Genomic DNA, 17,918 nt, shown 5'->3' on the forward strand with positions numbered 1-17,918 from the left:
TAGAAGGAATATTTCATGTCCTCTATAATCTATGCAGAATATATCTCCATATTTATGCGCACATTATAATGGAAATATAATAAAATAAATTTAAAATATAGAATATTATTCTATATTTTTAGAGAATTATATATTTAATCTGCATATAATTTTATTGTCATGCCATATTTTTATAAAGAGGGATAATAAAGGTTGGTGGGAGAGGTATACAAAACTTAGATATCCTCTTTTAGCCTGATTGAACAGATCTTACTTTCTCGGCTTCTTTCTCGGCTTTTGACTGGCGGACATTGCTCCCTGCGATGTCTCTCCAATTCCTGTTCTTGCCTCTGTTGTTCAAGTTTCTGTTCTTTTTCAATAAGGTCTTGTTGATGCTTAATGGCTAAGAGTTCCTTTTGTAACTTGTAAAAAAGACAAAGTCATGAGAATGTGCAGTTTTTATGGTAGCATTGGTCATAATAAGGGCTTCACAAACTGTGTGAATATATAAAAGTAGCTCTTAGAATTCACAAGCTAGAATAGCTACAGTTACAATTCTGGAAGCTGATCCATACATTTGGAGAAATCTGTGCTATAATATATAAAATATTAGAAAACATAATTCTATTCCATTTTGGTATTGATTTGTAAACATTTTCATTAAAAATTACATGAAATGAGTGCAAGGTTTTTGAACACACTATTCTAATTTTTGCTTTCCTTTTTGCAATGAATGTATCTACTCTAATATATGAAATTTATGTCTACGTGTTTGTATTTGGATCCAAAAAACTGAAGTACAAAGCTCATGAAATGTGAAAACCAAAATAGTTATTGTGTTCCAATTAATTGGAAAGTATGAACTTTACAAATGTAAATCAAACTATTTATAATAAATTAAATAAATGTTCTATTCCAGATAAAAATAATTCCCCTGAAAGTAAAGAAACTAAGTTATCAACACAATATGGATTACTACTAGATGTCAGCAAAGAATTACTTTTCCTGAATTTGTTTGATACCATCTAGTGGTCATCTAGATATTGTAATTCCCTAATTTCACTTATTTCAAGAAAAATTATGGCTAGATAGTATTCTTCTTTATGGTCAGTTTTTTAACAGATTTTAGAATGCTATTTTTTATATAAAGGGTATCAGCCTTAATTAAAAATAAATTCAGACAGCTGACAGCCATAATTTTCTTTTTTGTTAAGGGATTTCCAGTTTCTGACTCTTAAAAATACTTATTTTATATCTGTGATATAGCTTTCCTGATGGGATAGTTTTCAAACAAGACCTTTAACCTGAGAAACCTTTTTGTGCTGTTTTTTCTCATTTGCTATATTGCCAACATTCCATTTGTTCATTACATTATAAGCAAAGGATAACTTAATCCCGATACATTATTAGAAGTAAACAGAAGCATGGAATTAAAAATAAATACCGTATTCCCTGAAATTACGACATGTCCTGATAATAAGACCATGCCATATTTTTCCGGTGGGCAAAAATATATGCCCTCCTTCAATAATAAGCCCCCTGGACAAGTCCCCTCCTCCAGTGAGGCAGAGTGCCACTCACCAACCTAGCAATATCCCGAAGGCGCAAAGCCGCAGGAGCCGGGGGGAGGGGGGCAAGGGCGCTCACATTGCTTGACACCTTTGGGATACTGCTAGATTGGTGGGTGGCACTGTGCCCAGCTGGAGTGGGGGGTTGCCGGGCAGCTGCTCTCACGAGCAGCAACCCGGCAATGCCCCTTTCCAGCCAGGCACAGCGCCACTCACAGACCCAGTAATATCCCAAAGGCGCTAAGCCGCATGGCACTCTGCCCGGCTGGAAAGAGAGGTTGCGCGAGCACTTGTTCTGCCTCCAGCTTGCGTGCCTCCCTGCCTCACCATGCCCAACTCTCCCTGCAGGGCTGGGCCAGGGCACCGCCACCACTGCTGCCACTGCTGCCGCCACCGCCCCTCTGCCATCACCGCCGCCATGCTCCGAGCATAACCGGTTTCCAAACTCCGGAGATCCGCTGCCAAGTCTTCTGGCAGCAGCTGCTCTGGGACTACGCTCTATGGTTGTGGGCTGGCTGTTCTTCCTGCAGCCAGGCCACAACCATAGAGCGTAGTCCCACAGCAGCCGCTGCCGGAAGACTCAGCAGCGGATCTCCGGAGTTTAAAAGCCAGTTATGCTCGGAGCATGGTGGTGGCAGTGGGGCCAAGGGCCGCGGCGGTGGCAGTGCCCTGGCCCAGCCCTGCAAGGAGAGTTGGGCATGGTGAGACTGGGAGGCACGTGAGCTAGAGGCAGAACAAGTTCTCGCGCAACCTCTCTTTCCAGCCGGGCAGAGCGCCATGTGGCTTAGCCCTTTGGGATATTACTGGGTTGGTGAGTGGCGCTCTGCCCAGTTGGGAAGGTGCATTGCTGGGCGGCTGCTCATGAGTGTGGTCACCTCATGGCGGTTTTGTTGCGCTGCTGCGACAGCGCAACACAGCCGTTTGCCCCTGAGGCTGTGCATGGCTCTTCGGGCGCCCGCTTGCAAGAGAGCAGCCACCCGGCAACCCCAAACCAATAAGCCACCCCCCCTGATAATAAGGCCCAAGCAAAATTTGGGGGTTCAAAAGAAAATAAGACCCTGTCTTGTTTTGGGGGAAACACGGTAAATAAGACATATCAAGTTTTAAAAAATGAATAAACTGAAGCCACATCGTATTAAATGATTTAGCACCAAAAAAGTTACATTTATTATGTTCATTTTAATGATCACTGATTGTTTAATAATTATTTATTCCAATTATAACAAATATTTTCAAACATAAAATCATAGGGATAAAGGCAATCTGCTAGCTGAATAATGCTAAATATTTCTGATATTTAGAAAAACAGGATCTCAAAATTTAATTCAAAATCTAAGCTTTAAAAAAATTGGCCTGAAGTTTGGAAAGTGCTGTTCAAAGAACCAGTCCTTATATTTTAACTGGCCGTCTAATTTTATTTATAAGTTTTTTAAAAAAGAGACACATAACAGTATATAGTACTTTTTAATTAGATCAGTATCTGTATCTTCCAAAAGTGTTCTCAAATTTGTTGACTTTACTTAGCCTTTCAATACTAGCTTGTTTTGCTGTAATTGCAAACAGCTATTCTTATATGTATATCTGCATTGAAGTGAGAGACAGATAGATATAGCAGAGTGAGGGTCTAATATAAACTTTCATCTCATACCATGTTGATGTACAAGAGAAATAACTCAGTCACTGCTGCTCAATTTCTACAGTAACCAACCCCTTCCCCCTTCTGATGCACTATGAAGAGAGAGAGAAAATCTACTACCTTTATGTGCTCTTGGATCTGTGCTTGGTGCTGTCGTGTCAGGTTCTCATGCTGTTTCTGAAATTCTGCTATTAAAAGCTGTTTCTGAATCTGCTGCTGATGTTGAATCAGGATTAATTCCTGTTGCAACTGCTTTTCCTGCAGCAAGGGATCCATCATGGGTGCCATCATCCTGATATCAGTTCGCAAATCTAATGGTCTGACTTGTTCTAATCCAAGAGGAATTTCTGATTTCATATCCACTAATACAAACAAAAAACAAAAAACGTAGGAAATAGATTTAAATTTTATGCATATATGAAATGAAGGCTTTGTTTCCTCTCTACTTAAGTAGATGTTGTCTTCTCTGGCCTCTTGATAATACTATAAGACTGGATATTATCGTAAACAGTCTTTTAACTTTCCAAAATAAGTTTTGAAGTAGTATTTGTTGTCACAGATTTTAGTAAAACCTCAAAGCTCTTCCAACTTTGTTAATAATAATAATAATAATAAATTTGGATTTATTAGCCGCTCCCTTTCCAAGTAGGACTCGGGGCGGCGTACAATGGAGCATAAAACATAAAAAATATATAACAACACCAAATGTACATACATATACAACACACATACATACACACATACATACACGGAGGAGGAAACAAATTACATCAATAGACAGTTAAAAATCAGCTTTAAAATACCCCAATTGTAGAAACCCAAAAAATTAATATTTACAGACAGTTTAAAAACAGTTTGGAGGAATGGGAAGATTACGATTGCGATTGAGCCAGGCCGGATAATTGAAAGAGGTGGGTCTTCAGCTGTACACGGAAGGAGCGGAGGTCGGAAATAATCCTGATATCACGGGGGAGGTCATTCCACAGGGCTGGGCCCATCACAGAGAAGGCTCTGCTCCTGGGTGTCGCCCCCCGACACTGTTTGGCGGACGGCACCCGGAGAAGTCCCTCTCTGTGTGCGCGAATTGGTCGTAGGGATGTGTGGGGCAGGATGCGATCCTGCATATAACTAGGCCCTGTGCCATGGAGCGCTTTAAAGATCATAATCAAAACCTTGAAACGCACTCGGTAGACCACAGGCAGCCAGTGCAGCTCGCGCAGGAGAGGTGTTACAGGGGAGTATCTAGTCCTCCCCATAATCACCCGCGCGGCCGCGTTCTGGACCAACTGTAGTCTCCGAGTGCATCTCAAGGGAAGCCCCATGTAGAGAGCATTGCAGTAATCCAGGCGAGACGTCACTAGCGCATGGGTGACTGTGCGTAGGGCATCCCGGTCCAATAAGGGGCGCAATTGGCGCATCAGGCGGACCTGATGGAACGCCCCCCTTGCCACGGCTGTTACATGGTTGTCCATGGACAGCCGGGCATCCAGGAGGACGCCCAAATTGCGCACCTGTTCCATGGGGGCTAGTTGGACGCCCCCGATGGCCAGAGATGGGAGCACCTGGTTGAACCGGGAGGCCGGAAGCCACAGCCACTCCGTCTTGGAAGGGTTGAGTTTTAGTCGGTTGCCATCCATCCAGACCCGTACGGCCTCCAGACACCGGGACATCATTTCGACGGCCTCATTGGGGTGGTTCGGAGTGGAAATGTATAGCTGAGTGTCATCAGCATACAGATGATATCCCACTCCAAAACCACGGATGATCTCGCCCAACGGTTTCATATATGTGTTGAACAGGAGAGGCGAGAGCACCGATCCCTGTGGCACTCCACATGTGAGTGGCCTCCGGGTCGAACTCTGCTCCCCTGTCAACACACGTTGCGTCCGACCAGAGAGGTAGGAGCCAAACCACCGTAAAACGGTGCCCCTGACTCCCAGCCCCTCTAGCCGGTGCAACAGGATACCATGGTCGATGGTATCGAACGCCGCCGAGAGATCTAATAGGACCAGGATAGAGGAACAACCCCTATCTCTGGCCCTCCAGAGATCATCAACCAATGCGACCAAGGCCGTCTCCGTGCTGTGCCCGGGTCGGAAGCCGGACTGGCGCGGGTCTAGATAATCATTTTCCTCCAGGTGACGTGGGAACTGCTGTGCTACCACACTCTCTACAACCTTCGCTAAAAAAGGAAGGTTGGAGACTGGACGATAATTGACTAGGTCCGTTGGGTCCAGGGAAGGCTTCTTGAGCAGGGGCCTCACCACCGCCTCTTTCAAGGCGGCCGGTAGAGACCCCTCACCCAACGAGGCGTTCACCAGGCCCAGGAGCCAGTCGCGCGTAACCTCCCAGGATGCCAGTACAAGCCAGGAGGGACACGGGTCCAATAAACATGTGGTGGGTCGCAGACGTCCACGCAACCTGTCCAAATCCTCGATGGCAACCGAGTCAAACTCCTCCCAAAGCGGTCCCTCAAGACTCGCGACGGGCGTCTCTACTGAGCCACTGAAAGGGGTCCATCCCATCCGGATTTGAGCGACTTTGTCCTGTAGATAATTCCCAAACTCCTCTGCTCTGCCCTGTAGAGGGGCTTCCCGTGGTCTCTCAAACAAGAGGGAACGGGTCACCCGAAACAGGGCGGCAGGGCGGTTATCTGCAGACGCAATAAGAGCGGCACAATGTTGACGTTTGGCCGCTCTTAATGCCACAAGGTACGTCTTCAAATAGGCTCGTGCCTGTGCTCGGTCAAACTCGGAGCGGGAGGATCTCCAACGACTCTCTAGGCGTCTCTTGTGGCGTTTCATCACCCTTAGCTCCTCGGTAAACCAAGGTGCCAGGGTGGTTCGTCGCCGCAGGAGAGGCCGCAAAGGCGCCACCCGGTCCAGGGCCCCGGTAGTCGCACTATTCCATGCGACTACCAGGTCCTCCACTCGGGGGCGGGTCAGGTCCACAGGAGGTGGCCCAAGCTCCGTCTGGAACCTATCCGGTTCCATCAGGCGCTTGGGGCGGAACCATCTAATACCTTCCAGTTCCGCCTCCTCGCGGCGGGGGGTAGCACCAGGGAAGTCCAGCCGGAGAAGTGAGTGATCCGACCATGACAGGGGAATAGTGTCTAGATCCCCTATTCCCAGATCACTCGTCCACTGGCCAGAGACAAAAACAAGGTCCAGGGTGTGGCCTCCCTCGTGAGTAGGGCCCTGAATTAACTGGGTCAGGTCCATGGCTGTCATGGAAGCCATGAACTCCCGAACCCCCTCAGACGCTTCTCCCATCGACGGCAGATTAAAATCCCCCATCACTAAAAGTTTGGGGGTCTCAACCGCCACCGATGAGATCAGCTCAAGGAGTTCGGGCAGGGCCGCTGAAGTATAGCGAGGAGCCAGGTATACTATCAGCAGGCCCAACTGCCTCCCTGGGCCCCATCTCACGACGAGGGACTCACACCCGGATGTCTGCGGCACAGTGAACTCTCTCGGCTCTAAGTCTTCCCGGATAATCACTGCTACCCCACCGCCCCTTCCCTGGGCCCGAGGCTGGTGAAATGCTCGATAACCTGGGGGGCACATTTCCACAAGGGGTAAACCTCCCTCGTGGCCCAACCAGGTCTCGGTTATTCCGGCGAGGTCCGGGTCCCCCTCCAAAATTAGATCGTAGATGAGGGGGGCCTTATTGACAACGGACCTCGCATTGCATAACAGCAGTCTCAGGCCTTGGGTCTGTCGATCCTGACCACCTAGTATGCAGGGGTTGGTACAAACGACCGGGAATGACCAAAAACCCCGGTCTCCCAACCGACTACGTGCTCTTAAACTGTCCTCGCACCTGCCCCTCCCCACGACCGTTGGTATTAAGGTGCCCTGCACAGGAATGCTTTCTTCCCTCTCCTCCCCCACTCCGCTCCCTCCTCTTTCGACCACACCTAGGTGCCTGGCTCTTCCATCCCTCCTAACCAGTTCCCCCCCACATCCCTACAACCCCTCCCCCCCATCCTTATAACCCCTTACAACTTTTAAAAAACATTTAATTAAAAAGCCCCTCAGCCTCCGTTTCTTCCACCTCTCGGGGTTCACAAACCCGTCATCAAGGCAGGCCCTTGAAAGAGCCAAGGGCCACACCTGCGAGAGAGGGGCCTCCCGCAGGCGGAGCAGGTCCAACCTCGAATAAATAGTTCGTTAAAAGTCCAATGGGAATCAGGATGCTAATAAAGGTTGATAGAAAGTTGTTAAAAGTTAATAAAAGTTGATGGCTTATGAGTCGGGGTCTTAGAGGGAGGAAGGATATGTTAAAAATATCTAGATAGAGAAGAAGGGGGTGGGAATGATCGAATACCCTTAATTTCATAAAATTGTATAAAACGACGAAAATGACCACAAGGTGAGAGATTGTTCAAGGTGTTCAAGATGTTCCATGGCAGGATGACCCAAAGGTGGGAAACTATTCGAACTGGTTCAGGATGGTTCCTTCCTAGAGGTCCACAGAGATTTATAATTAGAGTTTGGTGTCCCCTGCTGGCGTTGGCAGGGCCTGGGGGGGGCATAGGAACGTTGGGAGCAGCCAGGGTATGATAGAAAAAGCAGCAGAAGTCCAGGCAATGGCGACCTTCCTTTCCCTCACCCGTCGCCATAGCCGCCTCCAATTGGTCTCTCCTGGCTAACTCACCAACTCCTAGCCATATCTTGGTCTCTTTATTCTCCTCCCCGGTCTTAGGCCAGTTGCCAGCAGCAATGCAAATCTCTTGTGCCTCAAGCCTCACACCCATCCGACCTTTTTTAGTTGTTATTATTTTGTTGTTATTCTCCCCAGCGCTATTCATGCCAGAATCTTTTTCACCTTGCATCATTCGCCCTGGGGCAACCCGCAGTCCACCACGCTGCGTTCCGCTCTGAGCTGCTGTTCCGCTCCGTGCTGCTCCGTGCTGCTCCGTGCTGCTGTTATCGCTGTTGCCGCTGTTGCCGCCATTGCAGCCCCGCCTTCTCCTCGTTCTAAACAGCCTTCCTTCCGCGCTCTCCGCACTCTCCGCCAGACTCCAGACTACTCCGACCACCCTGGCAGCCCAAAACGGGCTCAAAACAAGCCAGGGTGGACAGGCTATCAGACCCTCGGGCCTCTGATGACATGAGGCCCGGTAGCAGTCCTAACCCATCGGGGAGCTCCGCGGCGTTCTCTGGAGCTCAGGAGGTGACCGCCATCACCGGAAGCTCCTCCTCCTCTTTTTCTGGGAATGTTAAACTAATTTAAAATTAATGTGCTATAGATAGAAAAAAAATTAACTGCTGCTGATTTTATGTGATGCTTATAAGTCATGTCATTTGATTCTTGCTATCATAAATTAAATACTTTTCATAATATGAGGCAATCCAGATTTTAATGTCAAATATTAAGGGAGAGAAGATAGTTTATATGTGAGCCACATTTTGTTCTACAATCTGATTCTTTCAATTAAAAAATTATAGGTTTTGTTTTCCTTTTAAATTTAGAGTATATTGTTAAAGAAAATAGAATATTAAATATGAAAATGTCTTCCATCACTCCATGGAACTTGTTTCATTCATTTTTATATTATTTACTTCGGCTTACGCATTACATTTTTGTTTGTAATATTCTTTATGAAAGGTGAAGTTAACTATCCATTGGTAATTGATTAATTTTTTTAATCAGAAAAAAAGTGTATTGGAAAATTTAGGAATCAATTCATATGTTTTATGTAATAATTTGTAAAAATCAATAAAAAATTTGTTAGTTAAATATTATGAAATTATAAGGATCAGTTTATATATGGTACAAACGTTTACTCTATAAATACAGTACCATATTTTCTGGCGTATAAGATGACTTTTTAACCCAAAAAAATTATTTCAAAAATAGGGGGTTATCTTATACTCCAGGTATAAGAAAGGCCATACCAAAAAACCAAAAGAAAACCATCAACCGGTGTATAAAAAATAAAAGAACGATATTGACGTTGATTAAAAATGTGTTCATTTGAATGAGGTGGTTTGGGGGTGAAAAACTGGCTGCCCTTCTTAGCATGCCATTCGCTCCTCCTCTGATCTGTCATCCCTGCCAACCCGCCCTACGCCTTGGGGACTCAAGCACCGCCTCCCCACCTGGCTGGGCTATCACACTGCTGCTAGCAGGCGGAGGAGCCGACAGGCTGGCTGCTGGTGCTGGCTTGGAGCGCTCTGCTGCTGTTGGTCCCCCTCGTACTTTGCCACCCCTGTCCTCTTTGTGGGACCCAGCAGGAAAAATGTGGCCGTTGTGGCCCCGGAGACGGGCACGGTAGAAGGGGGCCTGCCCTTGGAAAGCATAGGACTTGGATATCTCCCTTCTCCCCCCCAGCTTGGCCTTTTCTCACTCGCTATTGAGGTTCAGAAGGGAACTGGCCAAGGTGACGCCAGAGCCTCGGTTGCTTCATATGGCATTGCGCTGCAGCTCCATCTGCAGAGCGTTTGTGTGTGTGTGTGTGGCTCCTGCACTGAAATTCCAATGCAGGCAGACATGTGTGTACGCCCCCCCACAGCCTTAATCACATTAATTTAGTAGTCAGTCTCGTGTGTTGCACAACATTGGTGTCTGTGGCGGGCTTGTCTTCGCATTAAAAGCCTGTCTCCCCACTTCACCCTCAGAAGAAGCCAATCCGACTCATCTGGGGTCCAGTTTGGGGACGGGAAATGTTGGAAGGAAAAGCCACCTGGTTCAATTCCAAGCTGGGAGAAAGGCTCTGGAAATAAAATGGAGGCTGATTGGCTATTTGGTGTGCCTCGGAAGAGGGTAGTCTTATACGGTGAATATAGCCCAAAGTTTTTATTTTAACAGGAAAAGTAGGGGGTTGTCTTATACACCCAGTTGCCTTATACGCCGGAAAATACGGTACTTGTAAAGTCTCTTAACTAAGGACATTCACAAAGCATGTTCAATGAATCCCAATGACATTCCTAGGAAATGTGTCTGTAACACATTTCTGATATAAATTTGTAAGTTACATAATTTTTATGTTTGTGATGTTATGAATTCAGCATGTTATTTACAATATTTTGTATTATTGTATTTATCATTTATCCTCCATCCTTTGCAGAGAGTCATGAATATAGGAATCTATCTTAGACCACTGGGACATCTAGTTCCTTATACTGCATGGATTTACAGCAGTTCTTTCTTGTTGAATAGAAATACCAGGGCCAGAGGGTAAAAACAGAACAAATGAAATGTAAATCTTCATTTCCTTTACTCAAATCTACTGACATTCCTGCCAAACTAATTTGCTACCTTTGGGCAGTCCAACAGAAAGGCCATAGCTCTAAAAATGTTTTAATTTGTCCCATTTATAGAAAGACAAGAAGTAATGAAATATTTAGAATATTTGATGAAATAATGGTTCTTCTTATAGAGGTGGGCATGGTCTTCAGATATAGCTATTAGCAGCAACCTTTTGTAATTGTATATCTTTGGGATTACCAATTACTGCTTAGTAGGATGGCCATATATTGGTTACCATGCTGTACTTTATAGTAAAATATAACTTAATAATGCCATATAAAATATGCATCTATTGTTATATACAGCTTTAGTGACGCTTCTAGCTTTTTAAATATATTGGTTTGATATCTATGTACACATATATATACAATATTTTTACTCAAATATATGATTGAACGTTCTATGTAAATATTTTTAATGATGTATGGAGGGGAACAGCTTAATCAGAAGAATACCCATGGTGCAAAACAGATTAGTTTACATCTCATCCAGAAGAGGGCAGTATATACAAGTATATCAAAGAGGTCTTCAAACAAAGATATACTACATATTTGCCTCATTTCCTGACACCTGTTTCATAAAACATGTATTTGGACCAATATGCAGGTTTTTTTAAAAGACAATATTGCTGTATTTGTTCACTTTCAGCTCTCCCTTAGTTCAAAGAAATAAGGAAGGATTACAAAATGGATTTGAATAGCTACATCTTCTGATTTTTAAAAAAGCATATTTGCAGCAACAATGTGAGCTTATTATTTAATTTTACATATCTATTTTTTAATGCACAATGTATTGGGAGTATAGGCAGACATTAATCATGGAAGACATTCAACACCTCACTATGGTACTTCCTAGCAACATATAAAATATGATGGCTTGTATTACCATTAGTATTTTTTTTCCTGAAAGTATAATTGCAAAGCTCAATGCAGTTTATTTTCCCTGGTAACTATACTTGCTTCAATGGCAATATAAAATCTCTAGCTTTTGTTCTACAATTTATCAAGAATTGCAAATCCTTAAGTTACAAAAATTAACTTCAATTATAAATATTTTTTTCCAAATCAAAAGAAAGGCAGATAGTATAATCCCAGTTCTACTATTCAATTTCTACTGCAGCAAGATACATTCTATTTCTCCAGCCTAAATATAACAGCATTTACACAAGAAATCAATAGTGCTTGGAGTGAAGAGAGGAAAGGCATGAATATTTCACCCAAATCACACAGAAAAAACAATCAGTAAAATGACAGCTCAGTGAAAGATGACTTTGCCAATCCGTTAGATAAATCTTTGTTCTTTGGACAATTGTTTATTCCCTTCAAGTCACAGTCTTATCATAGATGCCTTCTATTTTTAGGATTAATTGCAATGTAGGTGGCAGAGACTTGTCATGTTAATGGCAGAGCAATGGATTTTCTTATCTCTCCTGCTACCAAATAGGCCTCACCAAGAACAATAAAAGTTACTAGATGAGCAAAAATTGTGTTCCCATTAGATTAGCTACAGTGGCAGAATATAAAATGTTCCTCATATAAAAAAGCAGAAAAATATATCCACATCCCTAAGAGAGTAAATACAATGCAAATATGTAAAAAGGAAAGTATACATAACACAGAATATCACAAGGAAGATTCCACTAGAAAAATATTACCCACCCACCCCCCATGGCCACATGCTACATATTCCTAAAATAAAAAAGTCCTAAACTATCAAATGTTCTGATGATTGTCCAACGATTTTGGAGGTGATCCAATGCAAGATATTGGATAGTACCACTTTTAATAGTAATAAGTAGTAATATTTGCAAAATATAAGCATATTCATATCTAAGTCTTCTTCTCCAGCCTATTTTGCAATCCTCTCTGGATGTAGCAATTAATTTTTCTCATCTAAGGCATATTTTATTTAAAACCGTGATTTAAAGAAGATACCTTAATTGGTTAAGTTTTCATAACACATTTAGTCACAATACACAAACTACAATATCTAGATTCTCACATACTAAGCCAATCTCAAACAAACCAAATGTAACTAAATATGCTGCACAAGGCTATGCAAGTGCTTCTAAATAAATGCTTTGCAATGGATGAAAACATGTTCGTGTATTTTCTGAATTATTAACCTATCATGTTATTTTGAAGATCCACATGAAATTGTATTTTAATTTTAAAGTCCCACATAGCTCTATAGGACAGAGAAGCATGTACCAAATATGGTCAATTTTTTCACAGAAATTTTGCCAATATTTGTGGCATCAATGATGTAATTAGGGAACAATTCATAAATTGGCCATCAGCCAGCTGAGTGACTTTTCAGGACAATGTTTTCCTATCCAGTGGGACAATGCAAAAGATTCTGATACATCCACGAAAAGTTGAATTGAGAGGTATGGATAACCTGTCATTGAAGTTATAGCAACATAGAGTTGGAAGAGCACATTTTGAATATTGCATCAAAGCTCTTACTCTATATACAGATCCAAACAAATACCTGTCCAGACTTTGCTTCAACTAGGAAGTAAAAGAACCCATTACATCTTTTGGTAATTGAGTCCATTATCAAACAGGTCTAATATTTACGTACATGGAACTGCCTTTCTATTTTCAAGGCTGCATTAAAAAAAAACCACATTTTTAAAACTGTTAGAATTAATTATATGCCTTTATTTTTGTGTCTCTTATACCTCAATTCAGATTTTATATATGGATTCTATCAGTACAGGTTAAGAAGGTTTCAAACAACATGGACTAAGTTCAGGACAACTAGGCTTATAAAAGTAGAAACTAAGTATTATGATCAGAAATTGAAGCAATGGAAATATTTAAGTCTTGAGGGGGGAAAAGATTAAGAGAAGCTACATTTGAACTCTTCAAATGGGTTGCCATAGAAGAAGGTCAGGACTTGAATTATGATGCTGGAGATTTAATTTCTATTCAGAGTAAACAAATATTACATGTTTCTATCAATTTGAGATGCTAATCCTGCTCATACATCTTGCTCTTTACAATTTCTTGTTGCAGTATTATGAATTTTCAACCCATATTTCATCTGCAGAATTTTCATCCCTTATTGCATCTGCTTAGAGCTACCCAGATTTTACTAAAACGTGCAGGATGATCTATCAAGTGAATGGGACAATCATTTGGTCAGTCATTTTGTGAATAAAAATGTATTTGCTTTGAGTTGGAAGGTAGATGGATAAGAACTGGGAAATGACAGACGCAATGTCTTGCAGTATCACCTGAAAGGTTTTGGTGCCTGTTGATAGGATCCTCTGTGATGTAAGCACTACCAATTGAGAATGTGATCCTTGTCCCTTCTGACTAATTAAAGCAGCACATAAGACAATGGATCAAGACTACAGTCAACATTTAATTGCAGGAGGAATATATACAGCTGCCTTGAGAAAGGCGCTGGGCTGCCCTCTCTTCAAGACGTTTGGTTTAGGATGCAATATTATCCACAGACTCCTTATCTTTGGAATAACTACTCCCCGAGGAATGAATGAGTCTTAGTATTATGGCCTTCTGGAGAATAATTAAAGTTTGGCTTTTATAGTAAGCATTTAGCAATTAAGCAACTAGAGGAAGATCCATATAATTATTGCTTGTATTTGTATGTATGTAAATAAATACATACATACGTACATACATACATACATACATACATACATACATACATACATACATACACCACACACACACACACACACACACACACACACACACGTAAAGTTCCACACAATACAATCAGAGAGAGAAACAATCAGCATAAGCACTGTAAGGGGTCACACACATAACTGACCCTGACCCTGCCTGATTCCCTAACTGATACAACTCACAATATGTCTGTACTGTTGGACATAATGGGTAAGATAATGGGGAGGGAAGAAGAGGACCCTCAAATAATCTGTGCCAATGAAGGGCCTTACAAATCATTAACAGCATCTTAATTTTACCCAGGAAACATATGGACACAAGAGCAGGTTATGGAGAAAACACTTTCAATGTTCAGTATTCCGTCACTTATAAATGTGGCTTTATATTAAATGCAGTGTTATATTGATGTTAACTTCTTGTTATTAATTGGCAAGGTCAGAATGTATTGTGAAACAAAATTATGAAGTTACGGGAAAACCATGAAACAACATTAACAATACCTAAATATTTCTTAGTTTCTTTGTTGTTGTTTTTAACAGAAATTTTAATCCAGAAACAGAACAACTTCCTAATAAAGCTAATAAAGCAATCCTCTTTTTTTAATGTTACTTTTCCTAATAAAGAATCAGAATATGCCTCCTAAAGCTAGCTTCTGATGAGTGTAAGATAAAAATAGGGCAGAGATAAACATGGATTTAACCTTCAAATTTACTTGAGCACTTTAAATACTAAATTGCCATTTTTCTGCCAGGTAGCTGGTATTCAAAAAATTATTTGCCAGCATTCAGTTCAGAATATAGTAGAACCTCTAGTCACGAACGCTTCTGACCACAACCAAATCGGGTTCTGGCCAAAAAGACTGTTGGTCTTACCTGAACAGTAGTTCTCTGTGTGCTGTAGGTGACTCCATGCATGGGTATAACTTCTGTCTATCTGCCCAGAGACTGAGTTTAAATTGTTTGGACATGCCTCTTTGCCTTGACTGGTATAGATATAGACTGGTATAGGTATAGATATAGACTGGTATAGGTATAGATCCAATAAGTCGTGATGTCTGCAGTATAAACTTAGTCACACACTGAACCCTTGTTCCCAGGATGGTAATGGAGTCTCCCGCAACATACAGAGAACTACCATTCAGTTAAGATCTTTCTTAAGGTCTTTCTCCTGTGCGCTGCTTGGAGACTCCATGCATGGAATATACCCAAGCATAGATGATCAAGGGTGGGTGACAATCTGGTCCAGGGTCCCTTCCATAGAGTGAACCCTTTGAAGTACATGTCATCCAAACGCTGCCTCAGCCAAGGCAAACGAGTCCAGCTTATAATGTTTGATAAAGGGCAATGGCGAAGCTCAGGTCGCGGCCTTACAAATCTCTTCCACTGATGCTTGAGTAGCCCAAGCAACAATGGTAGCGGTGCTGCAAGTCAAATGCAGCATGGAACTGGCCTAGATTGCTGCTCATAGGCCATTGTTATGCAGACTCTCAACTAGCGACCAATCATAGATGGGGATACTTCTTGCCCATGGACATTGGTTGAAATGAAATAAACAAGGCCTCAGTCCATCAGAAGGAAGCCGTCCTCTTCATGTACTGACGAATGGCTCGTCTGACATCTAGCTTATGCCCTGTCTTCCGGTGGATGGATGGCTCCAGAGAAATGCGGCAAAGTCCAGCAAAATGACTTCTTGGGATCTGTGGAACCATGAGTTCACCTTAGGTATAAAGGACAGGTTAAGTCTAAGGATAACTCTGTCCGGACGGACGATACATAAGTACAGTCATACCACCAATTCTGAAATCCTCCTGGCCGAGGCGATAGCCATGAGGAAGGCTACCTTGAAGGTTAGGAGTCTGAGCCTTTAATGTTAGGAGTCTGAAGCTGGTCAATTTCAATGGTTCAAATGGTGGCAAGGTGAGAGTCTGTAAGACAATAGATAGGTCCCATGATGGGTACCTATGCATGATAGATGGCCAGAGGTTCTGCCTCGTGCATCAGAGCCCTGGAGTGAGTGCTGCCCTGATGGTTCACATGTGCCTTGGTGGTCACGTTGTCTGTCAACAGGAGTATGTGCTGGCCAGATAATCTGTCCTGGAATCGACACAGTGCCAGATGGGCAGCCCTGAGTTCCAGTCCATTGATACTGTTCTCCAGCTTGCCCTGTGACCACCAGCCCTAAAACACTCAAGTCTGGAAATGAGTGCAAAAACCGAACAGGCTGGCGTCTGAGGTGACCATCTCCCGGATGAGTTCCTTGAACAGACATCCTTTCTGCATGGACGATAATGTCCACCAACGAAGAGGTTGGAGTATCCTGCATGGTACTTTGACAGACAGGTTGGATGTGCTGGAGCCATTCTTCTGATGTGGAAGAAGAAGCCACTGTAATGGGCAGGAGTGAAGACGCTCAGGGAACAATCACTATTCAGGAGATCATCTTTCCGAGCAGGTGAGACAGCAACAGGAGGAGCACACTGCACTGGGAACTGACAGAGACCACCAGTTGATGTATGCTGTCCAGACAATTTGGGGAGAGAGAGACACTGTGCAGTGGTTGGTGTCTATCACAGCCCCCAAGCCTTGTGTCTGGTGTCAGATGGCTCTTTTCCAAATTCATGGTGAACCCATGCTGTTGCAGCATTGTGAGGGTGATGCGCAGGTCTCAGGTTGTGTGGTGAAGGGAGGCCGGCTGGATCAGCATGTCATTCAGGTAGCATTGTAGGCCAATTGGGACAGATCTGAGATGAGCTGCAATAACCGGCAACAGCTTGGTGAAGGTTTTGGGGGCCAACAAAAAGCCGAATGGAAGGGCATGGTACTGATAATGACAGTCTGCATAACAAAATCTCAGAAACCTTCTGTGGGATGGGCGGATGGGTACATGCAAGTATTGTAGGCCTCCTTTAGGTCTATGGAAGTGAGAAGGTCCCCCTCACAGATGCAAGTGAGGATGAACCGAAGGGACTTCATCTTAAAGTATTTGTAAGCTATGTGTACATTCAGCTTCTTTAGATCCAAGATCGCACTCCACCGCCCCCAAGTTCTTTGGGACAAGGAACAGGATGGAATAGAATCCTTTCCGTTCACGATCCCCGGGAACTGGTTCTATTGCCCTGATCTCCAATAGAGGACGTATTTCTGCCTCCATAAGGCCCTGCTTGAAGGGGTCACTTGTGATGAGGCAACAAATAAAATAATGAGGAGGGGGGATATAAGGTTGAAGGTAAGCCCTAGTCTCACTGTCTGCAGAATGCACTCATCTGTGGTAGTGCTTGCCCACTGAGTCATGAATAACTGCAGACGACCACCAATGGGAGTGTCTAACTGGGAGTCACTTTTCCAGAAGGGCTTGTTACTAGTCCCCCGGAAGAGATGCCTGGAGAAAGGCTGCTAACTGCCAGAAGGAGCATCTGTCACGAAGATGGTCTGCTTCTTGGGAGTAGGACAGCTGAAACCAGGAAGCAAAGAACCCAGTGTCAGCAGGCCAAAATGGCTGCCTATGAGGGTAAGGGGCAGACCTGTGATCTGCTCTTCGATAGCTGGAAGGCAGTATTTTCTTTTTATCCTTGGCTCAATAAGGACCAGATTCAATGCCTCTCTGAAGAGTTTACATCCCATGAAAGAGGCCAATGCTAGATGCCATTTTGAATGCATGCCGGCTTGCCAGTGGTGAAGCCAAGCAAGCGCCGAGACATAACATTGGAAGCCAATGCCCTAAAGGCAAACTTTGTGGTGTTCAGTGTGGCATCGGCTGTGAATTCAGTGGCCTCCGCCAACTTGTTAATGTCCTGGCAGAGCCTAGTGCAGCGATGGC

At 43.4% G+C, this 17,918-nt stretch overlaps 1 protein-coding gene across 1 annotated transcript in view; it reads right to left on the minus strand.

The window, feature by feature from the left end:
- The window catches only part of HDAC9 (histone deacetylase 9), a 506,624-nt gene that overhangs the window by 266,857 nt on the left and 221,849 nt on the right, over positions 1–17,918 (minus strand). The window contains exons 6-7 of the mRNA XM_081970663.1: positions 3,304–3,545; positions 254–392 (exon numbers count right to left, since the gene is read on the minus strand). Of these exons, the coding sequence (XP_081826789.1) occupies positions 254–392; positions 3,304–3,545 (381 nt within the window). The remainder of the gene's footprint in view (positions 1–253; positions 393–3,303; positions 3,546–17,918) is intronic.

The sequence above is a fragment of the Natrix helvetica genome (genome assembly GCF_964273705.1).
Source record: "Natrix helvetica genome assembly, chromosome: Z".
Classification (NCBI taxonomy): Eukaryota; Metazoa; Chordata; class Lepidosauria; order Squamata; family Natricidae; genus Natrix; species Natrix helvetica.